A 25924-nucleotide genomic window follows, 5' to 3' on the forward strand; every position below is an offset into this window, starting at 1 on the left:
GATACCGCATGGATGGTGGTGTGTTCAACCTATGATGACTGCAGGCTGCAGACCAAGGTCCTAAACAACGTCATTCATGAATTCCTGTTTGCCGACAACTGTGCCTTGAGCAGCAGCTCTGAATCTGGCATGCAGGCTTGTATGGACCTCCTTTCTACTGTTTGCGATAACTTCAAGTTCAAAGTGTTTGTCATATGCACAGTAAGGACATGTCCACTTGCACAATGAAATTCTTAGTTTGCTATCCACCATGAATGCCAATTACAAATAAATAAATAGGAAGAAGAAGTAATACAAAGTAAGGCAATATAGTGCAAAAATAAAAGCAAAGAAAAGCAAAAGCAACAAAAACAGCTAGTGTAGTACAAAATAAAGGTTAAATGTAGTACAAAATAGGTAGTCTCATCTCATTATCTCTAGCCGCTTTATCCTGTTCTACAGGGTCGCAGGCAAGCTGGAGCCTATCCCAGCTGACTACGGGTGAAAGGCGGGGTACACCCTGGACAAGTCGCCAGGTCATCACAGGGCTGACACATAGACACAGACAACCATTCGCACTCACACCTATGGTCAATTTAGAGTCACCAGTTAACCTAACCTGCATGTCTTTGGACTGTGGGGGAAACCGGAGCACCCGGAGGAAACCCACGCGGACACGGGGAGAACATGCAAACTCCACACAGAAAGGCCCTCGCCGGCCCCGGGGCTCGAACCCAGGACCTTCTTGCTGTGAGGCAACAGCGCTAACCACTACACCACCGTGCCGCCCAAAATAGGTAGTGTAATACAAAAATAAAGCAATGATCAGATGTAGCAGCAAAATGGCAGTAATGTGCAAATATATGCAAACAATGTAATCAGATGTAAACAGTCAAGGAACAGCAGCAAAAAGGGCAGTAATCTCATCTCATTATCTCTAGCCGCTTTATCCTTCTACAGGGTCGCAGGCAAGCTGGAGCCTATCCCAGCTGACTACGGGCGAAAGGCGGGGTACACCCTGGACAAGTCGCCAGGTCATCACAGGGCTGACACATAGACACAGACAACCATTCACACTCACATTCACACCTACGGTCAATTTAGAGTCACCAGTTAACCTAACCTGCATGTCTTTGGACTGTGGGGGAAACCGGAGCACCCGGAGGAAACCCACGCGGACACGGGGAGAACATGCAAACTCCACACAGAAAGGCCCTCGCCGGCCCCGGGGCTCGAACCCAGGACCTGAGGGCAGTAATGTGCAAACAAATGTAAACAGATGTTAACAGTCAAGGACAGTTTACAGGGAGGTAATCCATGGTTATAGACTCCTGTCAGCTGTCCAGGAGTCTGATGGTGGTGGGAAAGAAAGAGTTCTTTAGTCTGACAGTCTTACATTTCAGACTTCCGTACCTCTGGCCTGAGGGTAGGAGTGTGAACAGTCCGTGCTGGGGGTGGGGTCTTTGAGGATGGAGGCAGCTCTCCTGTGGACTCTGTGGTAGTAGATGCTCTGCAGAGAGGGCAGTGGAGTTTTGGTGATCCTCTCAGCAGTCTTCACCACCCTCTGCAGGTGTTTGCAATCCATTGCTGTAGTGCTGCCGTACCACACAGTGATGCAGTTGGTCAGGATGCTCTCAATCATGCAGCTGTAGAAGTTGCTGAGGATCTTGGGTGACATACCAAACTTTCTCAGCCTCCTCAGCCATTGTTGAGCCTTCCTAACCAGCTGTGTTCGGCCTCACCATCAACACTAAGAAAACCGAAGTCGACACCAGCCAAGGAGTACACAGAGCCTGACATTCAAATTCAAGGGCAGAGACTTGAAGCTGTCAGCAAGTTCACGTATCTCAGCAGCACACTGTCCAGAGACGTCTGTGCTGACATTGAAGTGACCAGCTGGCACCAGCCAAGGAGTACACAGAGCCTGACATTCAAATTCAAGGGCAGAGACTTGAAGCTGTCAGCAAGTTCACGTATCTCAGCAGCACACTGTCCAGAGACGTCTGTGCTGACATCGAAGTGACCAGCTGGATTGCAAAGGCCAGTGCAGCTTTTGGCAGACTGTGTTCCACAGTCTGGGAGCGCAGAGGCATCAGCCTAGAAACCAAGCTGAAAGTGTACAGGGTGGTCATCTTACCAACACTGTTATATGCTTGTGAGACCTGGACTGTGCACGCAAGCCAGGCCAGAAAGCTCCAGCACTTCCACACCACCTGTCTGCGGCGCCTGTTGCATATCCGGTGGCAGGACAGAATCCCAGACACAGAAGTTCTTGAGCGTGCAGGACTACCAAGCATCCACTGCCCGCTTCAGAAGGCCCAGCTCGGATGGGCAGGACATCTTGTCTGCATGCCTGATGACCGACTTCCAAAGAGACTGTTCTACGGCGAACTGTGTGAAGGGAAGTACTCTCGTGGCCGCCCAAAGAAGCGCTTTAAAGACAGCCTAAAGGAGTCCCTGAGGAGCTTTGACATCAACCAGGACACCTGGGAAGAATTGGCGGCGGACAGACCAGGATGGAGAGCCCAAATCCAGCGTCGCACTGAAGCAGCAGAAGAGAAGAGAGCTAGCAGGAAAGTGCGTGCTAGCAACAGCAGTCTAATACCAGATCATGCAGATCATGTGTGCTCCACATGCGGGAGAGGCTTCCAAGCTTGTACTGGCCTCATCAGCCATACATGAACACATAACAAACAGTAAACAAGGGAGATGTCAGTGGTCCTCATCGAAACATGACGGACAAGAGAGAGAGAGATTATTATTATTATTATTATTATTATTCATAAAATTCAAATCCACTCACACAGAGGATAAGAATGTAAAGAGAATGTAAAGAAATATTAAAAGTATTATCAGTAAAATCTACAGAAATATAAATAAGCAATTTCTATTAACCAATACCAATAAACACTTACAGTGAGTTGCAGTTAAATTCAGTTAAAATGTTCAGTATCATCACTCAGTCAGCCTGATTTTTGTTACTTTTCAGTGGAGCTTGTTTTCAGTGGTCTTACCGTACGTGAGGACATAGAGGGGTTTTCCGTTAGTGTCCATGGTGGTGAGACAGGGGGCTTTAGGGGAGATGGTTCCCCATCGCTGCAGTGCTGCTTCTAGTGATGGAGGCCAGTTGGTCACTACTCCTAGCTGCTCTCCTCTCATGGTCATCATCTGCGCTCCTTCAGGTCGGGGCTGGTTCGGGTCGGGCTGCTGGACTGCACCAGCCAACACAGAACTGATTATATTTCTTCTATATTTAGAGGGCTGAGCTTAATCAACCTGCTCAAGGTGGGATTATTTTTAGATGGTCTAAAGAGCCAGAACATATAAAACACTTTGCGGGAAGCATGCAGAAAATGCAGAAGGTCAGAGAAGACCATGAGCTAACCCTCAAGGAGCTCCTCAAAATCATCAACAAAGAACTCGCGCAGTGGAGGCCGTCTTGGCTGCTTCAGAGTGTTTACCAGCTGCTGGATCTTAGCAGAGACTCGACTGCTGACTGGGACCCCTGAACACACACACACACACACACACACGCACATTAACATACACTTAAACAAACTGGATTGCTAAGAATTTCTTGATTGTATTATTATTTCATTTTCATGTCCTTCCAAACAAAATACTTTTATGAGTGTTATTGATTAATGCTTATGACAGATGCAGATGCCCAAGTCGACCCCTGGGGAGAAAATGCAATCATAAAGGAAGCAGATCAATGCTCTCAATCATGAGCTAATCTCTGAGGATCTATCAGAGAGAGCTCTTACACATACACACACACGTGCACACACATACACACAGCCTCACCATCTCCAGTCTCCATGAGCTCAGCATTGCCATACTTCTGGGTGGTGCGGGGGACAGTGGACACCTGCGGTCTCTCCACCTGTGCTGGGAGCTCTGAGGTGTAGGTGGTGACATCTGGAGGTGCCGAGTGATTCTCTGTGATGGCAGAAGGAACAGGGGGTCAGAGGTCACAGCAACAGTGACAGTGGGAGACACACTGTTCAGTAAAGAAAAGAAAGATGGCTGGACATGGTGACGGAGGAGATGGAGAATATGGATTGGGAGATGGAGGAGGAGATGGATCAGATAGAACTGGTGATGAAGAACTGAGTTTTTCTGAGGACAGGTGGATGGAGAGGAGATGCAGGACACTGAGGAGAGCCTTTTTCCCTCCTCTTTGTAATTGCAGTCTCTTATTTCCACTCTCTTCCTCCTGTGGGTTTTATTCTCCCTCTCTCTTTGGCTTAAATCTTTGTGTATGCACACGTGTGTGTGTGTGTGTGTGTGTGTGTGTGTGTGTGTGTGTGTGTGGAGAGAGAGAGAGAGAGAGAGAGAGAGAGAGAGAGAGATTATTCACCATTCATCTCTCATCTGTCTCCAGTTACTGTGATGCAGTAAATAGCTGTGGTTTCTGTCACATCAGTGATTACAGGTGCAGGACAAAGTGCCGCTGGTGTGGTTATGATGTCTGCAGGCCAGTCAGCACATCACCTTTATGGCAAAGGGTTTTTCAAAAACGATGATGATGAACATGATGATGATGGTGTGTGTGGTGCGGGAGTATGGGGCAGCCTGTTGAATGAGACCCTTAGAGCTCATAAACTGTCACAGTCATTAAAGACACTCAGTTACAGCCCCCTTAGCGATGTCAAGACAGCATGAACAAGCAGCTTTTGGAGCAAATCACAATGAGAATTTAAACAAGAATCAATCTCATAGTGTTACATGATGACAAATACTGTTTTATTTTTCAGACTGATTTATAAAAAGTGCAGACTGTTTTAGTCAGTTTTCTTTCTCATTTTGAACATTAATTGTAGAATGAAACATTTGCATTAGAGAAGCTTTATTAATTACCTATTAACTTTGTTTTGTGATAAATGTTTATTTTGAGTCTATATTAGTTTGAAAACTAGGCATCAATACTTTCTCTGATGTTCAATGATTTCTGAATTTCTCTACGTTATCAGGTACCTAAAGTCCGAAATTTTACAGAGCCACACAAGACAAATCCTGCACTATATATCATGAAGCAGCTCTGAGGTTTCTGTTTCTCTCAACAGTATTTCAGTTTCATTATAAATAAAGGCACATGAGTATTACTGAGTAACAACAGCAGAACCCAATACAGAGTCTGATCTCAGACTGATTGGTAATTACAGCCGTGTATCTTCATTTGATCAATGTTGCTGTAATTGCATTCAGTAGGTCCCTGATTCAGCAGTGTTTCTCAATTTGGATGAAAAGTTAAATAAAAATGTGTGACATCACAGACGTGAGTCACAGCCACTGCAGTTACACTGAGAAGGACAGTCAAGTCAGACATACAGAGGTGGAATCTGTCTGAGACTGTGAATAAAAAAGTGTACAGAATACACACACACACACACACACACACACACACACACACACACACACACACACACCTCATACCTCAAGCTGATGAACGTCAGTGACTAAAGGAAACACCAACCAGCATCTCTGCTTACGTAACACACCCAAAATAACCAGTCATTACTCACACACATGCACACACTCACACGCTCACAATGACACAAGTGCTAATTAATTCTCATGAGGCCCGAAGCAGTGCCCGGAACTCAGCAAGGACAGCAAAAGAGCCTCAACATCTACATCATGTGGTATAACAGAGTCAAAGTGCTTTATTACTGGGTTTAAATACACATTAAGTGAGACATACACTGAGTCTGACTCTGAGACACACACTGAGTCTGACACTGAGAGACACACTGAGTCTGACACTGAGACACACACTGAGTCTGACACTGAGACACACACTAAGTCTTACACTGATCCACACAGTGAGTCTGACATAGAGACACACGGTGAGCCTGACATAGAGACACACGGTGAGCCTGACATAGAAACACACGGTAAGTGTGACATTGAGACACACACTGAGTCCGACATTGAGACACACAGTGAGTCTGCCTCTGACACACACACACACACACAGATTCTGACACTGAGACACACACCGAGTCTGACTCTCACACACAGAGAGTCTGACTCTGAGACACACAGTAAGTCTGACTCTGAGACACACAGTGAGTTTGACATTAAGACGCACACTGAGTCTGACATTGAGACACAGTGAGCCTGCCTCTGAAACACACACGGAGTCTGACACTGAGACACACACTGAGTCTGACTCTGAGACACACAATGAATCTGACTCTGAAACACACACACTGAGTCTGACTCTGAGACACACACGGAGTCTGACACTGAGACACACACCTAGTCTGACTCTGAGACACACACCGAGTCTGACTCTGAGACACACACCGAGTCTGACTCTGAGCTGCACATTGAGTCTGACACTGACACACAGTGAGTCTGACATAGAGACACACAGTGAGCCTGACATAAAGACACACGGTGAGCCTGACATAGAGACACACGGTGAGCCTAACTCTGAGACACAGTGAGTTTGACTCTGAGACACACACTGAGTCTGACTTTGAGACACATGGTGAGTCTGCCTCTGACACACACACACACACACACACACACACACACACACACACACACACACACACACACACACACACACACAGATTCTGACACTGAGACACACACTGAGTCTGAATCTCACACACAGTCTGACTCTGAGACACAGTGAGTTTGACATTAAGACACACACTGAATCTGACATTGAGACACAGTGAGCCTGCCTCTGAAACACACATGGAGTCTGACACTGAGACACACACTGAGTCTGACTCTGAGACACACAATGAATCTGACACTGAGACACACACGGAGTCTGACACCAAGACACACAGTAAGTTTGACATTGAAACACACAATGAGTCTGACACTGAGACACACACTGAGTCTGACATTGAGACACACAGTGAGTCTGCCTCTGACACACACACTGACTCTGACTCTGAGACACACACTAAGTCCAACATTGAGAAACATAGTGAGTCTGCCTGTGGCACACACACACACACACACACACACACACACACACACACACACACACACACACACACACACACAAATTCTGACATTGAGACACACACTGAATCTGACTCTCATGCACAGAGAGTCTGACTCTGAGACACACAGTAAGTCTGACTCTGAGACACAGAGTGAGTTTGACATTAAGATGCACACTGAGTCTGACATTAAGACGCACACTGAGTCTGACATTGAGACACAATGAGTCTGACACTGAGACACACACCGAGTTTGACACTCAGACACACACTGAGTCTGACTCTGAGCCACACACCGAGTCTGACTCTGAGCTGCACATTGAGTCTGACACTGACACACAGTGAGTCTGACATAGAGACACACAGTGAGCCTGACATAGAGACACACGGTGAGCCTGACATAGAGACACACGGTGAGCCTAACTCTGAGACACAGTGAGTTTGACTCTGAGACACACACTGAGTCTGACTTTGAGACACATGGTGAGTCTGACATTGAGACACACAGTGAGTCTGACTCTGACACACACACTGACTCTGACATTGAGACACACAGTGAGTCTGCCTCTGACACACACACTGATACTGAGACACACAGTAAGTCTGACTCTGAGACACAGTGAGCTTGAGATTAAGACACACAGAGTCTGACATTGAGACACAGTAATTTTGACATTGAAACACACAATGAGTCTGACACTGAGACACACACTAAGTCTGACACTGAGACACACACTGAGTGTGATACCAAGTATTTAGTACACATATCAGTGTATCAAATGATGTCCAGAGTTTTCCACAAACATCAAGCAAACAGGTGGAATATTAAATGAGTTGCATATTAGAGCGTGCGTGCACACACACACACAAAACTAATGTCCAGGATAGAGATGGAGATGTATTTGTGGTGCGGGCAGGGGAAGGGCGGTTTGTGTGTTGTGGAGGGGGTCAGGGTGTGTTGGGGTGATAAGGTGGGCATGGCATACTGACCATCCGACTCGAGGGGTGGTGGCCAGAGGAGATCAGACCCGAACTCACAGGAGCGACGCAGCGAATTTCCGTTCTCAGCTACGCCGAGCATTGTTTTCCTCTTCAGTGAGAGGTGAGCAATCGGCCCTGGATTTGTTGGGGAGAAAACCAGAACCTTAGAAACTTAGAACCGATGACTAGTTGCTCACCAGCTGCAGAATGGACAGGAGGACAGCAGGAGCTCAGACAATGATATAATTCCTCCAGCATGGCTCACATGAGAATGGGAATGATTCAGGATTCACAACACGTACAGTATATACATTCCCCATTTTATACCCCACCCCTTCACCCCCACAGTCACTCCCGAAGTCACCCAGACTCCAGAACAAAAGCTCCACAGTTCCTGGTTTGTCTTTTTACTGCAGAAACAATGGCCTTCAGATGGAATAAGTGTTTAATAAACACACAGGAGTTCACACTGAAGTTTTGTTGTTCTTTACTGTGTTGTTTTGTCATGTGAAGATGATATTAAATCAGGTTAATGCTGGTTCTAACAGCAGCTGTGAGATATAATTTCCTACTCAGAGTCTCATCGTGCTGCTCGCTGTGTCATTAGAAGAGTTTTGTGGCCATTAAAAACCGTTGGTCATTCTTCAACCTTGTGTTGGACCAATACAGTACAACTACCTCCACTACCAACAGTTTCTGAATAAAAAGATTCCTGGAACTAAATTTAGGCCTGGTTCCTTCAGGGGAACCAAGGCTAAAAGGTTCCTGCAGTGGAGATCTACTTAATGCACTTCATCTAGTTGTTGAAACGCAGACCATAAGCATGAGGCTTTGCACAGGAACTCACTGTTTCCCTGTAAACTGCTTTTCCGGTCCCACTATACTGTATATGTGTGTGTGTGTGTGTGTGTGTGTGTGTGTGTGTGTGTGTGTGTGTGTGTGTGTGTGTGTTTCCTACTGAACCACATGTTCACATTTAAAATGAGCTGCCTGGATTGATTTAACATCTGTGCAGCACATGGTAACTTCATTCACAGAGCAGACCCTCAGCCTGCATTTTTCCTCCTGTACCTCTGTGCTTGTGTCATACAGCAGAGGCTAACGGCTAACGACTAAGTGCTAATGGCTAATTGCTAACAACTCTGGCTGACAAACCTGCTTAAGGGACACAGAGACAGAGGAAACAGAAAATGACCAAAAGAAGACAGAGCCATTTGACAGCAATGGTCAAAGCCATGTTCAAGTGTAGATTGTAAAAGGAGAAAGAGGAAGAAGAAGGAAGAGATAGAGGAAGAAGAGGAAAAAAAGAAGTAGAAGAGGAGGGGTAGAGTAAGAGAAAGGGGAGGAGAAGGAGGATGAAGAGGAAGAAGATGATGAGGAGGGGAAGACAAAGGTGTGGTAGTTACCTGGTTTGCCTACATGCGTCTGGGCGAGGACATCTGCAAGACGGCTGGCGGCGCCACTTCCTCCACTCTGTGTGGATGAGGATGAGGACGAAGTGGTGGAGCCATGGTGGATGGCACGGCTGATCCAGTGCTCCATGCTGGCACTACCCTGGCTGGAGGTGGGTGTGCCCTCACCATGAAGCCCCTCCTCCTCTGAGCCAGACGACGTGTCTGTCAGCGGGGGCAGAGACGAGAGCAGGGAGAGGCCTAGTGAGAGTCACTCACACCCACACTGCGCTCACACCAGACACGACACTGAGGAAAGCATTTCCCACTGCACTGTCACAACCAGAACCGGCCCTGACAAGAACTAATGGCACTCAGAACAGTTGCACAGCTCCTGTGACAACAGTGAAATCGTAAAATTAAACATAAACAGGAAGAAAAAGACCAACAAACCTGACTACTGTGGTTTTTTTTATTCTTGGTTTGTTAGTGTGTGTGTGTGTGTGTGTGTGTGTGTGTGTGTGTGTGTGTGTGTGTGTGTGTGAGAGAGAGAGAGAGTGTGTGTGTGTGTGTGTGTGTGTGTGTGTGTGTGTGTGTGTGTGTGTGTGTGTGTGTGTTGCAGTATTGGTACTGCTAGCCCCACCATAAGTAACTTTTGTTCTTGTTGGTACCAAAGTCAAACAGCTGGAACTTTTGTTAAGTACTGTGTGCAGTGGGAAAAGGCCTTTATTGTGTGTGTGTGTGTGTGTGTGTGTGTGTGTGTGTGTGTGTGTGTGTGTGTGTGTGTGTGTGTGTGTGTAAGATAAGGGGTGGGGCTGAGACTCACCTGGAGGTGTGTAGGCGTCCATGGAAGTTTGTACCACCAGTGAGCGGCGTTTGGACGGCATTGGCACAGCCACCTTCCTCTCTTTGTGTTTAGCGAGAGCAGCCTGAACTGCTTCAGTGTGAACATCTGACACACACACACACACACACACACACACACACACACACACACACACACACAATAAAGGCCTTCTGCATTCTCATTACGTGTGTGTGTTTGTGTGTGTGTGAGAAAAGCAGGAATTCCATATACACTTTCTAAAAGCGACCTTTATTGAAAGTGTGCGTCAAGCAGTAATACTGTTTGTGTTCTCAGTTCGTCACACCACAGAAAATGTTTTATTAACCATCCAGCCAAATTTGAATGATTAAACATCACCAAGTAAATAAAATTAGGTTTAAAAATCATGAAAAAACAAGACTCTCTCTACTCTGAGACTCTCTGGGGGTGTGTCCACTGAAGGCGGTGAAACCACACCCAATCACAGGAAAGGTGCAACCTCTCTCAACTGTCAAATACTGCTGTGACCTGAAAAATGAACGCTAGCAGCTTTATTGGAGTTGTACAGCCGTGCACCAGAGTCATGATCTGATTCAGAGCCACTGGACACTGACCTACACGAGAATCAACGTCAATTCTCTCAGTCTGCAACAGAATGGTCATTTTTCCCCTGTAAATATTTTCTTTTGATAGTGTTCGAGGAGGGGTTAGGTGGAGTATGGCTCCCGTGCATCATCAAGCCATGATTTCTGACCTGCCCAAAAAAATGATGAAAATTTGTTTACCTCTACAATTCAGTCCGATATAGTTCACAGTCTTTTCACAGGTTTTTCAGAAACTATTTTGGAACACGTAAAATATGCACAGAAACAAATCTCTGAATTTGCTTTCCACAGACTTTAAAGTGTACAGTGGTGCTTGAAAGTGTGTGAACCCTTTAGAATTTTCTATATTTCTGCATAAATATGACCTAAAACATCATCAGATTTTCACACAAGTCCTAAAAGTAGATAAAGAGAACCCAGTTAAACAAATGAGAAAAAAATATTATACTTGGTCATTTATTTATTGAGGAAAATGATCCATATTACATATCTGTGAGTGCCAAAAGTATGTGAACCTCTAGGATTAGCAGTTAATTTGAAGGTGAAATTAGAGTCAGGTGTTTTCAATCAATGGGATGACAATCAGGTGTGAGTGGGCACCCTGTTTTATTTAAAAAACAGAGATGTATCAAAGTCTGAGCTTCACAACACATGTTTGTGGAAGTGTATCGTGGCACGAACAGAGATTTCTGAGGACCTCAGAAAAAGCGTTGTTGATGCTCATCAGGCTGGAAAAGGTTACAAAACCATCTCTAAAGAGTTTGGACTCCACCAAGCCACAGTTCGACAGATTGTGTTTAAATGGAGGAAATTCAAGACAATTGTTACCCTCCCCAGGAGTGGTCAACCAACAAAGATCACTCCAAGAGCAAGGCGTGTAATAGTCGGCAAGGTCACAAAGGACCCCAGGGTAACTTCTAAGCAACTGAAGGCCTCTCTCACATTGGCTAATGTTAATGTTCATGAGTCCACCATCAGGAGAACACTGAACAACAATGGTGTGCATGGCAGGATTGCAAGGAGAAAGCTGATGCCCTCCAAAAAGAACATTGCTGCTCATCTGCAGTTTGCTAAAGATCACATGGACAAGCCAGAAGGCTACTGGAAAAATGTTTTGTGGATGGATGAGACCAAAATAGAACTTTTTGGTTTAAACGAGAAGCGTTATGTTTGGAGAAAGGAAAACACTGCATTCCAGCATAAGAACCTTATCCCATCTGTGAAACATGGTGGTGGTAGTATCATGCTTTGGGCCTGTTTTGCTGCATCTGGGCCAGGACGGCTTGCCATCATTGATGGAACAATGAATATTGAATTTTACCAGCAAATTCTAAAGGAAAATGTCAGGACATCTGTCCATGAACTGAATCTCAAGAGAAGGTGGGTCATGCAGCAAGACAACAAACCTAAGCACACAAGTTGTTCTACCAAAAAATGGTTAAAGAAGAATAAAGTTAATGTTTTGGAATGGCCAAGTCAAAGTCCTGACCTTAATCCAATTGAAATGTTGTGGAAGGACCTGAAGTGAGCAGTTCATGTGAGGAAACCCACCAACATCCCAGAGTTGAAGCTGTTCTGTACGGAGGAATGGGCTAAAATTCCTCCAAGCCGGTGTGCAGGACTGATCAACAGTTACCAGAAACGTTTAGTTGCAGTTATTGCTGCACAAGGGAGTCACACCAGATACTGAAAGCAAAGGGTCACATACTTTTGCCACTCACAGATATGTAATATTGGATCATTTTCCTCAATAAATAAATGACCAAGTATAATATTTTTTTGTCTCATTTGTTTAACTTGGTTCTCTTTATCTACTTTTAGGACTTGTGTGAAAATCTGATATTGTTTTAGGTCATATTTATGCAGAAATATAGAAAATTCTAAAGGGTTCACAAACTTTCAAGCACCACTGTAACTTCACCCCCAGCTCTGAGCCTGACTCAGAGGGGAGAGCTGAGGAGGGGACAGGGTGAGGAAATAGTGTGATTTCCTGTGAATGATGAGTTTCAATCAGAATGTATTTGAAAATGAGTGCAGTTTCACAGACTCCCACTCAAAGGCGAGGGCTGTGGGAGGTAGGCTGCCCACCTATGATTAGAGGGCATTAACTCATGAAGTAATGAAGCACCAAACATCAATATTGGCCTTGCAAGACTCAGGATGATTTTAATCAGTAGATGGTGTTTTGAGCCATTTCCAACCAATAAAATCACAAGTTTTATAAAAATGGTAATTTTGTGAATATTAACACCAGCATTGATGTATTTCATCACAGTACAGTCATATCATTTAATTTACAGATTAAAAAAAACATATTTAAGCGTGCATAATGTTTATATAACCTTGGTATTTGGATAAAGGTATAGAATTAACTCTAGACAGCCATTTTAAACTGAAATTGCTGATGATGTACAATGTTCAGTGCAACTTTAACAATGCAACTGTGGTCAGCTGTGGAGAACATGGCTGCTGACTCACCTGATCTGTAACGCTCGTCCCGGGTGCCTGAAGAACGTCTGCGGTGGTAACGAGAAGCAGAAGAGGGAACCATAGGGGGTCTGCGGTCATGTGCCATTGATACGTCCAGCCCTGAATATCAGAGAGGGAAACTGCGAATTATACAACTGAGGTCTCTGTGGTAATGATGACTCCATCATTACAGCCAATGTAAAACAGAAATCCAAACCTATATTTTATTTACTGTGGTGTATTTCTAAATGAAACAATTCTGCATTTTTGCCTGATGAAAGCTTGGTGCTGTGGAGAGACTGAAACTGGTCCAGTGTTCCAGCTACACAACTGTGGAATTAAAGATTTCAGCTTGTGCTGTTCCAGTCCTGGATATTCCACACGCACTATGAGAATCAGAGTTCAGTCCACAACATACAGTGTATGAAAGATGTCAAACAAAGAGTGATTGCAGGAGGCAAATTGTATTCTTCTGAAAGACAAGACGTATCAGTGTGGCCTTGACCCTGACCTCAACATGGGCACCAATAATTTCATCCCTGAGATTAAAAGTTTAAAAGGCTGATGACACGAACATGACTCTATGCAATTTCTTAAATAAACTATACAACATGGCAAACATGTTAGATTTCTGTTATAATTACGTGAAAAGAAGCTGTTGTTACGCGAACATCCAACTTTTAATTGCACAGCGCAAGAAAACTGGGTCCGTGGCTCGCGGCCATGCTGTGACGTCAGCGGAAGAACACGCTGCGGTTCACTGGCTGTTCTACTCAATGGAAATGGCGCATGAAAACGCCGGTGAACTCTCTAGTGCTAGCTCTTCCTCTGAACAAAAGAACAACCAAATACTGGTACTTTAAGCAGTGATCATGATGGCATGATTTTATCTGATTTTAAATAAATGAGATTGATAATAATGTGAATGTTCACAACTAGTACATACAAACTCTGCAGCTTCTGATTCAGCAGCTGCGTCATTCTCCGCAAAAACATCAGCAAGAACCTACAATATAAATGGAAATGCAATACACTAAGCTCAAATGACTTTTGGAAAGTATAATTTCTAAATTTTTTCTACATATTCTTGAAGTCGGTCATCGGGGTACTTGCTACCGTTCCCTAACAACGCATGGCAAAGGGTAAAGTGTAGTGTTGCTACGAGTACTTGCTAAAGCCTCCGGTGGAAGATCCTCGATGTGCTGATAAGACATACAGTTCTATATAACACACAAGTGTCACGATAATCACAAAACAGATGCAAATTGTTAAAATACCTAATTTTTAAGCAATCATGTATTGATCTCTTCCGAATAGAATCTATGATAGCCTACCCTCTTTACCCTTTGCCTCTCGTTGCTAGGCGGCAGCTACATAAAAGCCGCAAGCTTTCACAAGCAAATACATGACTGATATCACGCCGACTTTATGATTACATTTATGATTATCATGAATGTGTACTCTATGATGTGTACTCTATGAGCGCTCTGGAGCGAGTCACTTCCAAGATGGCCACGCAGACCGCATGGTTACTATTTTTAGCATCATGTCGGAGCACTCTATAGCTCTACGTACCTTTATCTTATGTCGTTTCTCAGCACATGTTCTGACAGGAGGACTGTCTTTGGAGGAGTCGCCTTTTCCCAGGCGACTGCTGGATCCGGCATAGCTACTAGTAGACCCCCTCCGGAATACTGTAGGCACTGCTGATGGTAGCAACACACGTTTGTGCTGAACTGAACACCCAAGAGATTCTTTTAAGCTGGGAAGGGTGTCAAAACAATCCAAATCGAAGTGTTCAGAGCACAGGACGGATGTTGGTGAGGGCTCCCACTTGTCACGAGTGCGCCTGACTTGCTTCACCCACTTCGCATGCAGCTCGGGATCTCTGGGAAACTTGAATAAACTTACCCCATCCTTGTGGGTTTTGGAGCAAAAGCCGGCAACACAACGCGAAGGCATAATATATATATATATATATATATATATATATATATATATATATATATATATATATATATATATAAAAAATGTATAATAATGTATAATAATGATAAAATGAACACCTGTCGCATCAACAACAAACTGGTAAGTTAGGAGGAAGATTCTTTCACTGACGTCATATAGCCCCTCCTCCTCATTCATCTCCTGGGTGCTGCAGCCCCGTCAAATTGGCCCAAATAGCCGCGTTTTTTATCATAACTTGAAAAATAGGCGCCTTCATGAATTAATATATGGATCATCGGGAATTACTTTTTATGTTATAAAACATCGCCAAAGATGTCAAAAACATGTCATCAGCCCTTTAATGTTACAGCAAGAAAAATAAATGGATCCACCTGAAGCTTTAAAAGTACTTAAGAAGAAGCAAAATGTCTGCTTGTTGAGGCATTCTGTGTGTGTGTGTGTGTGTGTGTGTGTGTGTGTGTGTGTGTGTGTGTGTGTGTGTGTGTGTGTGTGTGTGTAGGGTTGCAGGCTCTGCAAAAATAAAAACAAAGAGGACAGAATCAGCTTCGTGTGCTATATGTTTGGCTAGCAACTTCATTTGAACCGTAACAGTGCTTTTACACACACACACACACACACACACACACACACACACACACACACACACACACACACACACACAGGGTTACAGCCATGATGTAATATTATTACTCACAACCAGACACAGGCTGCCTGTTGCCGAATCCAGCTTGCTACATTCACACTGCATAACCCTGCATTCACAGCGTAACCCTGTATTCACACTGCGTAACACTGAATTCACACTGCGTTCACACTACATAACCCTGCATTCACACTGCATACACACTGCAGAACCCTGCATTCTCACTGCATCCATACTGTGTAACCCTGTATTCACACTGCATAACCCTGCATTCACACTGTGTTCATAATGTGTAACCCTGTGTACACACTGCGTTCAAACCTTATGTTCACACTGCATTCACACTGCACCCTGCGCTCTCATTGCATTCATACTGCATAACCCTGTATTCACGCTGCGTAACCCTGCATTCACACTGCATAACCCTGCATTCACACTGCATAACCCTGCATTCACCCTGCTTTCACAGTGCATAACCCTGCATTCACACTGCATAACCCTGCATTCACCCTGCTTTCACAGTGCGTAACCCTGCATTCAAACTGTGTTCACACTGCATTACCCAGCGTTCTCACTGTGATCACACTGCGTAACCCTACATTCACACTAAATAACACTGCATTCACACTGCGTACACCCTGCTTTCACAGTGCGTAACCCTGCATTCAAACTGTGTTCACACTGCATTACCCAGCGTTCTCACTGTGATCACACTGCATAACCCTACATTCACACTAAATAACACTGCATTCACACTGCGTACACACTGTGTTTATACTGTGTATGAACCCTGCATTCACACTATATACACACTGCATAACCCTGCGTTCATACTATGTACACACTGCATAACCCTGCGTTCACACTGTTCACACTGCATAACCCTGCATTCACACTGCATTCACACTGTGTTCAGACTGCATAACCTTGCATTCACACTACGTAACCCTGCATTCACACTGTGTAACCCTGCATTCACACTGCACAACCCTGCATTCACACTGCACAACCCTGCATTCACACTGCACAACCCTGCATTCTCACTGCGTCCATACTGTGTAACCCTGTATTCACACTGCATAACCCTGCATTCACACTGTGTTCATAATGTGTAACCCTGTGTACACACTGCGTTCACACTGCAGAGCCCTATGTTCACACTGCATAACCCTGCATTCACAGTGTTCACACTGCATAACCCTGCATTCACACTGTGTTCATAATGTGTAACCCTGTGTACACACTGCGTTCACACTGCAGAACCCTATGTTCACACTGCATAACCCTGCATTCACACTGTGTTCACACTGCATAACCCTGCATTCACACTGTGTTCATAATGTGTAACCCTGTGTACACACTGCGTTCAAACTGCAGAACCCTATGTTCACACTGCATAACCCTGCATTCACACTGTGTTCACACTGCATAACCCTGCATTCACACTGTGTAACCCTGCATTCACACTGCGTAAACCTGTATTCACACTGCATAACCGTGCATTCACACTGTGTAACCCTGCATTCACACTGCATAACCCTGCGTTCACACTGGGTAACCCTGCATTCGCACTTGGTAACCCTGCATTCACACTGTAATCACTGTATAACCCTGCATTCATACTGTGTAACCCTGCATTCACACCGTTTCACACTGCATAACCCTGCATTCAAACTGAATTCACACTGCATAACCCGGCATTCACACTACATACACACTGCATAACCCTGTGTTCAAACTACATTCACACTGGGTAACCCTACATAACCCTGTGTTCACACTGTGCAATCCTGTGTTCACACTGTGTAGTCCTTTGTTCATACTGTGTAGCCCCGTGTTCACAATGTGTAACCCTACTTAACCCTGCATTCACACTGCATAGCCCTGGTTCAAACTGCGTTCACACTGCATAACCCTGCGTTTACACTACGCACACACTGCATAACCCTGCATTCACACTGCATAACACTGCACTTACACTGTATAACCCTGCATTCACACTGCATAACCCTGCATTCACACTGCGTTCAGACTGCATAACCCTGCATTGATCCTGCATTCACACTGCATAACCCTTCATTCACACTGCGTAAATCACTGTATAACCCTGCATTTACACTGTGTAACCCTGTATTCACACCACTTTTACACTGCATAGCCCTGCATTTAAACTGTATTCACCCTGCATAACCCTGCATTCATACTGTGGAACCCTACATAACCCTGCGTTCACACTGCATAACCCTGCATTCACCCTGCATAACCTTGCATTTGCACTGTGTTACCCTGCATTCAGACTGTGTATCCCTGCATTCACACTGTGTAATCACTGCATTCGCACAGTGTATTCACTGCATAAACCTGCATTCACACTGTGCACTGCGTAAACCTGCATTCACACTAACCCTGCATTCACACTGCATAAGCCTGCATTCACACTGTGTAAACCTGTATAACCCTGCATTCATACTACGTAACCCTGCATTCACACTCTGTTCACACTGGGTAACCCTGCATTCACACTGCGTTCACAGTGGGTGGCAATGAATTTACACTGCATAACCCTGCATTCATACTGCGTAACCTTATAGAACCTTGCATTCACCCTGCATAACCTTACGTTCACACTGCATAACCCTGCATTTGCACTGCATAACCCTGCATTCACTGTGTAACCCTGGTATTCACACCGCTTTCACACTGCACAGCCCTGCGTTCAAACTGCACTCACACTGCATAACCCTGCGTTCACACTGCATAACCCTGCATTCTCGCTGCGTTCATACTGCGTAACCCTACATACCCTTGTGTTCAGACTGAAACCCTGCATTCACACCGTATAATCCTGAGTTCACACTGTGTAATGCTATGTTCACACTGTTTAACCACGCATTCACAATGCGTAACTCTACTTAACCCTGCATTCACACTGTGGAACCCTACATAACCCTGTGTTCACACTGTGTAACCCTGCATTCACCCTGCATAACCTTGCATTTGCTCTGTGTTACCCTGCGTTCACACTGTGTAACCCTGCATTCACACCATGTTCAACAACATGTTCAAAATTTCAGCGATGAAGGAGCGACACTTTGCGACTCATGCGAGGAAACTGAGAAGCCACGCGAATGTTTCAAGGCACTTTTGAAACTCTCTTGCAAATGACATTCGCAATTTGTCGCAAGCTGTCGCAGCCCAGTGAGATACTGGCTTAACCCTGCATACACAGTGTAACCCTGCATTCACAGTGTGTAATCCTACATTCACACTGTGTAAACCTGTATTCACACTGCATAACCCTATATTCACATTGCATAAACCTTCATTCACACTGTGTAACCCTGTTTTCACACTTCATTCACACTGCATAACCCTGCATTCACCCTGCTTAACCCTGCGTTCACATTGTGTAACCCTGCATTCACCCTGCGTAACCCTGCATTCACCCTGCGTAACCCTACATAACCCTGCTTTCATGCTGTGTAACCCTGCATTCACCCTGCGTAACCCTGTGTTCGCACTGCGTAACCCTGCATTTACACTGCGTTACCCTGCATTCACACTGCATAACCCTGTATACACAGCATAACCCTGCATTCACCCTGCATAACCCTGCATTCACACTGCGTAACTCTGCATTCACACTACGTAACCCTGCATAATCCTGCATTTACATTGAGTAACCCTGCATTCACACTGTGTAACCTTGCATTCACACTGTGTAACCCTACATTCACACTGTGTAACCCTGCATTCACACAGCGTAACCCTGCATTCACACAGCATAACCCTGCATTCACACAGCGTAACCCTGCATTCACACTGTGTAACCCTGCATTCACATTGTGTAACCCTACATTCACACTGTGTAACCCTACATTCACACTGCATAAGCCTGCGTTCACACTGCATAACCCTACATAACTCTGTGTTCACACTGTGTAACCCTGCATTCACACTGTGTAATCCTTTCTTCACACTGTGTAACCCCGCATTCACACTGCGTAACCGTACGTTCACACTGCGTAACCCTGCATTTGCACTGCATAACCCTGCATTCACACCGCGTAACTCTGCATTTGGACTGCGTAACCCTGCATTCACACTGCATAACCCTACATAACCCTGCGTTCACACTGCGTTGAAACTGTGCAACTCTACGTAACCCTGCATTCATAATGCATAATCCTGCGTTCACACTCTATACACACTGCATAACCCTACATTCTCACTGCGTCCATACTGCATGCAACTGTGCAACTCTACATAACCCTGCGTAACCCTGCATTCATAATGCATAATCCTGCGTTCACACTCTATACACACTGCATAACCCTACATTCTCACTGCGTCCATACTGCATGCAACTGTGCAACTCTACATAACCCTGCGTAACCCTGTATTCATAATGCATACTCCCACTGCGTAACCCTGCATTCACTCTGTGTAACCCTGTGTTCATACTGCGTAACCCTACATAATCCTGCATTCACACTGCGTAACCCTGCATTCACACTGGGTAAATGTGTGTTTACAATGGGAGTAATTTTTCATCTATGTTTAGGGTTTGGCACTAAAATTGCTCCATATTGGTCTTTAGTAAACATTCCTGTCTTGACTTACTGCTGGTTGCTATGGTTACACTGGTAGCAGGTGAACAGTGTAATATGGCAGCACCAACTCCACAGGTAGCTACAGAACATCTGCTGAACCTCCTGTCTGACCACACAACATTACAATAAAAATGAAGCGCAACCATGTTTACTGTGAAAATGCCAGTGCTGTTTTAATTCTGTTCATCAAACACTTCAAAGACATACAAGTAATGGATCAGGAACTGTGACTCAGAGCCATTAGACAGAAAAAACAGATAAAATTTAACTGTACTGGAAACACTGCACTTCACTGCTGTTGGTCATCACCACATTGCTTTGCTTCTCATTCATAGATTTTAATCACATCCCCCACTTCAAGGCACTAGCAGTAGCTCAGAAAAATTTGCCATATTTCTTGTCTTAGTTATCCAAAATGTCTGCATGCAATGTAACCTGTCAGGAAACAGGAAGCAGAGGAGTCCAAACAAGGAGGACATGCCAGAGACAGCATGAAGATTTTTACCTGGAGGCTGAGGAAGATAAGCACCAATCAGTTTAGCCCTCTTCTTCTCATAACCTTTCTGTGTGATATCACCTGCAAAGAAAAGAGGAGAAAAACCCAACATCAGAACATTTCAGAACACAAAATAACATTGCGGCCATTCAATAATACATAAAATAGCATGCCAAATATTCCCAAATGTTTTATTCTTGAGTATGAATTAAAGCAGGACCTTATTCTTTCCATTACAGAGTGAATAAATGACGTGTCTCTGTTGCATCTCCATCACAGGATAAACTGCTGAGACACAGTAAGTAAACTGACTGAAGTAGAGGGTGGCAATACTTTAATTTCCTTGAAAACTCAGAGAACACACGGCATTGTGATTTTTCTATGTGAAACTCAAACGTCGCTCTATTGAGCACATAATGCACGACATAGGGTCCACGATTTAGTCAGGATCCAGATAAATGAAGATGATGAACATTTATATGGATTTTACTTTTGCATGAGAATTGTGAAACTGAGCTAAATATCAGTGACAAAGAAATGGATGAATGAAAGTGACAGTTTTCAAAACAAAAGGAAATGTTTTTTGGTCCTGTTGTTAAATGAGTGCTGTTAAGAAACGCTTTTTAAATTCATGCACATTGCAGATTGTTCAGTTTGCGTGACTCAGAGCACAATTCACTAACAGACCACGACTGTTTTAGTTTTTTATTGGAGATTAAAATCAGGATAGTGAATGAATGAACCTTGTCTTTCAGGAGGAGGAACTGGAGTGAGAAATAACATAATAAGTAATGCAGCAGCCCTTTTCTCTTTGACTTCTGTCACCAAATATTAACCATGAGCTTTTTTCTCATCTGGCTGTTAATTAGGACAGAATGTGATGCAGAATGTGATGCAGAATGAACATGACAGAGAGCTGAGACAGAACCCATCATTGTGTGAATAACCACATTTTAATTAATTTAGCTTTAACATTAACCAACAACCTGCACGTGTGCATGCAGGCATTTGATCCTTCAGGACTGATGAGAACCTCACTCTGTTTTTCTGGAGCTTTTCTCAGAGGAGATGAGGATGGAGATGAATCAGGATGAGACACAGGAGGAGAGGTTTTATAAAAAGAAGCTGGGTGATTCACTTCCTCACTCCCACACGCCGACATTCAAACGTCCCTCACTGCTGTAAAATTTCCTGTTCATCCTCGGAGGAGAATCCAGCCCACCTTCATCTCCATTTTCATTTCACTTACCATTCCTCAGCATCTGTACATATCTGGAGCTCTGAGTCCAGTGAAGTGACTGAGAGAACAAAACCATGAACATCAGAGAGGTGAAAGAAAGACATGCTACTATTAGAGGGTCTCTCATTCTGAGAAGAAACATTAATCCTCTGTTTGGCAAATCACTGCACAGGACGTTTTATTGTCATATAAAAAGTGGGAAAAGTTTAGAGTCAGAAGAACTTCATGTGAACTCAAAGAATCAAGATACTGTAGAAGGTTAAGTATCTTCTGCAGGAGATTCTGTAGAAGCTCCACATCATTTCTACTGACTGATTTAGAAGATATAATGATCCTCAGTGGACAGACCACACACTGCTATAAACACGGTTATAAACCATGTTATAAACACTCAGAGCAGAGAAAACAGCCTGTCCTCCACATAACAACATTATGAGGTTTACAGCTGTTTAAAATGTGTTTTTGTTTCACATGCACAATCCACTCTCCCCGCCTCTTTCCCTCTTCAGGAAAAAAACAACCCTCTGGCTTCACGCGCACAATCCACTCTCTCTGCCTCGTCTCTTCTTCCAGAAAAAAAACAACCCTCTGGCTTCACGCGCACAATCCACTCTCTCTTCCTCATCTCCTCTTCCGGAAAAAAACAACCCTCTGGCTTCACGCACACAATCCACTCTCTCCGCCTTGTCTCCTCTTTCGGAAAAAAGCCAACCCACTCTCTCCGCCTCTTCTCCTTTTTTGGAAAAAGCCAACCCACTCGCTCCGCCTCTTCTCCTTTTTCGGAAAAAGCCAATCCTCTCGCTCCGCCTCTTCTCCTCTTCTGGAAAAAGCCAATCCACTCTCTCTGCCTCTTCTCCTCTCTTGGAAAAAGGTAAAAACTTCTTCCTGAACCAGTCCCATTGTTACAGTTCACTGCACAACAATAAGGCATGGTTTTTCTTTGGAAATTCCTGAACGCACGTCTGCACTCAAGCTGAACGGCAATGTAAGTAAACAGAAGTGGACTCACCTCAAGTGGTTTGTTTGGCTTAAATGACGTCACGTGTCGAGTGGTCACGAAAATAGCCGAACAGAAATTCACTGAGATCCACGCTAATTTATTTTACTTATTACTTATTAACAATACTTCTTGGGCGGCACGGTGGTGTAGTGGTTAGCGCTGTCGCCTCACAGCAAGAAGGTCCTGGGTTCGAGCCCCGGGGCCGGCGAGGGCCTTTCTGTGTGGAGTTTGCATGTTCTCCCCGTGTCCGCGTGGGTTTCCTCCGGGTGCTCCGGTTTCCCCCACAGTCTAAAGACATGCAGGTTAGGTTAACTGGCGACTCTAAATTGACCGTAGGTGTGAATGTGAGTGTGAATGGTTGTCTGTGTCTATGTGTCAGCCCTGTGATGACCTGGCGACTTGTCCAGGGTGTACCCCGCCTTTCGCCCGTAGTCAGCTGGGATAGGCTCCAGCTTGCCTGCGACCCTGTAGAAGGATAAAGCGGCTAGAGATAATGAGATGAGATGAGACAATACTTCTTGGGACCAGAAGAAAATTACAGAGGTTTTTTTTAACATATAAAGTTTCAAATGTGCATAAAATTAAAACCACTGCCTATGAGCTTTAAGAGCAGGATCATTCCACCCACTGGCTGCCGCTAGCATTCTGAAATCTAGGGCGTACTCAGCCACGCTTCCAGAGCCTTGTGAAATGGTGAGTAACCTTTCACCTACTTCAATTCCTTCTGGTTCATGATCGAACACTCTCTTGAACTGAGAGAGGAAATGCTCATAGGGCTTAGTCTGTTCACTGCCCTGGTTCCAAACTGCGCTGGCCTATTGGCGTGCTTTACCAGTGAGGAAAGAAAGGAACTTAGCAATCTTTTGCTCTTCAGACAGGTTAGGCATAGTAGCGAAATACATGGAACACTGAAGTAAGAAACCTTTGCAAGCGAGCGCATCTCCAGCGAACTTCTCTGGAACAGGAAGTTGCATCGCTGGGCTTGTGGAAGACTCGGGATGCATTAGGAGGGCCTGCGACATCACAGTAGCTAGTTACGCCATACGAGTGTTGAGATCTGCTAGTATCTGCTGATGTTCTCCCAGTAGTCGTCCCTGGGCATTAAGAGCCATCTGCTTCACCTCTTCCGCTGCATCCATAGTGGCGAAGTATCCTGTCAGAATGCAGGCACTTACAGATGTATGTGCAGAAGAGAGTGGGATGCAAACAGTAAACAAAGCCAAGACTTTGTCCGAAACTGAAATCGAGGTCAGTAACCTAGTGTGGGTTGGGCGATCGGCAAACAATGTAATAGAGGAAAGACAGAGCGAAAACGTGAGAAGATAAGCAAAAGTTAGAAATACGAAAGGCAATCAGAAAGGTATAAGGCTGAAAGAGGAGAACGTTACTTCGCACTGGAGTAGTGTGAGTGAGTGGCTTGAATAGGGAAAGAGGTGATTAGGAAGGTACGTGACAGCTGTGATTAGTAATCGGGAGACACGGCGCTGTGAGTCTTGGGGATTGTAGTTCAGGGTGTCCATGTTTGTAGTCAAAGCGTTCTCAGCAGGTTTACTGACAAAATTAGGTTAATGGAAACACAGCTAGTGAGGAAAAAACTAATAAACACAGTATTAACCATTTACGATAAAAAAAAGTAGAATAAATATTAACAGTTCATCTGTACACTCTAAGGGACACATTATAGAACTCTAGAACTCGATGGAGAACCACTTTAACCAGTAAAACTATTTGAACAATGATTTGAACAATGATTTCTTGCTCTTCCTCAGTTTTCAGTCTTTTGTGTTGAAAATGAAGGGAGTGGACACACACTTCTGAAATATGAGGATTGAGAAAGGTGTGTATGATAAACCGGGCATGAACAGATCTCACACACACACACACACACACACACACACACACACACACACACACAACATCAGGGATGAGAATGAAAAATATTTAGAAAGTCTGAAAAAACCAGGGCGGGGCCCATGGCCCAGGGGGGCGGGGCCCATGGCCCAGGGGTTCCAGGGGCTAATGATTTTTGGCTATTTTGTATTTATTTATTTATTTTCTTTATTATTAGACAGGGAGATTATTATTAGACAGGGAGATTATTATTAGACAAGGATATTATTAGACAGGGAGATTATTATTAGACACGGAGATTATTATTAGACAGGGAGATTATTATTAGACATGGAGATTATTATTAGACAGGGAGATTCTTTTGTGTAATCTGAGCTGAAGTGGGTTTTGTGCTTTGGTTTTTTGGGGGCGCGCGCGTGCTCTCTCTGCCATGCCGATCCTGTAGGCTGCGCTGACTCAGCTGAAAACTCCGGTCCTCGAGAAAAGAGATAAAAGCCCACCCACACTGAAAGCTGATTGGCTTATTTTGCTGAGTAACCCAATCAGGATATTCTTTGTCTGGCATGCGCTACATGAACAAGCACACAGTCTCCCTCGCGCGCGCACATTCTAAGATGCGTGATGCAGACCTTAATGTTGTGCGCGCACACTCAAAAACGATCATTTTGGTCTGAAAAAGTCGGAAATCCGCCGATCGGCGGAAAATTCTCATCCCTGCAACATGTTTATCTTTCTGCCTGAACAGTAGCTATGGTTAATCACTAACCAAACAGCCGGACATTTTACTCAAGGAGTTTTTTAAATTTGTGTTTATTGAAATGGATTAAATATTATTTTCACTCTTTCAGTTCTCCTGCTACAGGTGTGTCACAGTGAAAGGAGACG

The 25924-nt window shown here is 44.5% G+C and overlaps 1 protein-coding gene across 7 annotated transcripts in view; it reads right to left on the reverse strand.

The window, feature by feature from the left end:
- Positions 1–25924, reverse strand: part of dip2ca (disco-interacting protein 2 homolog Ca) — a 210705-nt gene that overhangs the window by 85646 nt on the left and 99135 nt on the right. For 4 of the 7 annotated variants that reach the window (XM_060899643.1, XM_060899644.1, XM_060899642.1 and 1 more), the window contains exons 2-9: positions 20958–21029; positions 13238–13348; positions 10155–10280; positions 9344–9589; positions 7947–8072; positions 3787–3921; positions 3365–3484; positions 2994–3191 (exon numbers count right to left, since the gene is read on the reverse strand). In XM_060899643.1, the coding sequence (XP_060755626.1) occupies positions 2994–3191; positions 3365–3484; positions 3787–3921; positions 7947–8072; positions 9344–9589; positions 10155–10280; positions 13238–13348; positions 20958–21029 (1134 nt within the window). The remainder of the gene's footprint in view (positions 1–2993; positions 3192–3364; positions 3485–3786; positions 3922–7946; positions 8073–9343; positions 9590–10154; positions 10281–13237; positions 13349–20957; positions 21030–25924) is intronic. The other 3 variants (XM_060899648.1, XM_060899645.1, XM_060899646.1) reach the window with 2 other exon arrangements.

Source organism: Neoarius graeffei, chromosome 19, assembly GCF_027579695.1.
Source record: "Neoarius graeffei isolate fNeoGra1 chromosome 19, fNeoGra1.pri, whole genome shotgun sequence".
NCBI classification, from domain to species: domain Eukaryota; kingdom Metazoa; phylum Chordata; class Actinopteri; order Siluriformes; family Ariidae; genus Neoarius; species Neoarius graeffei.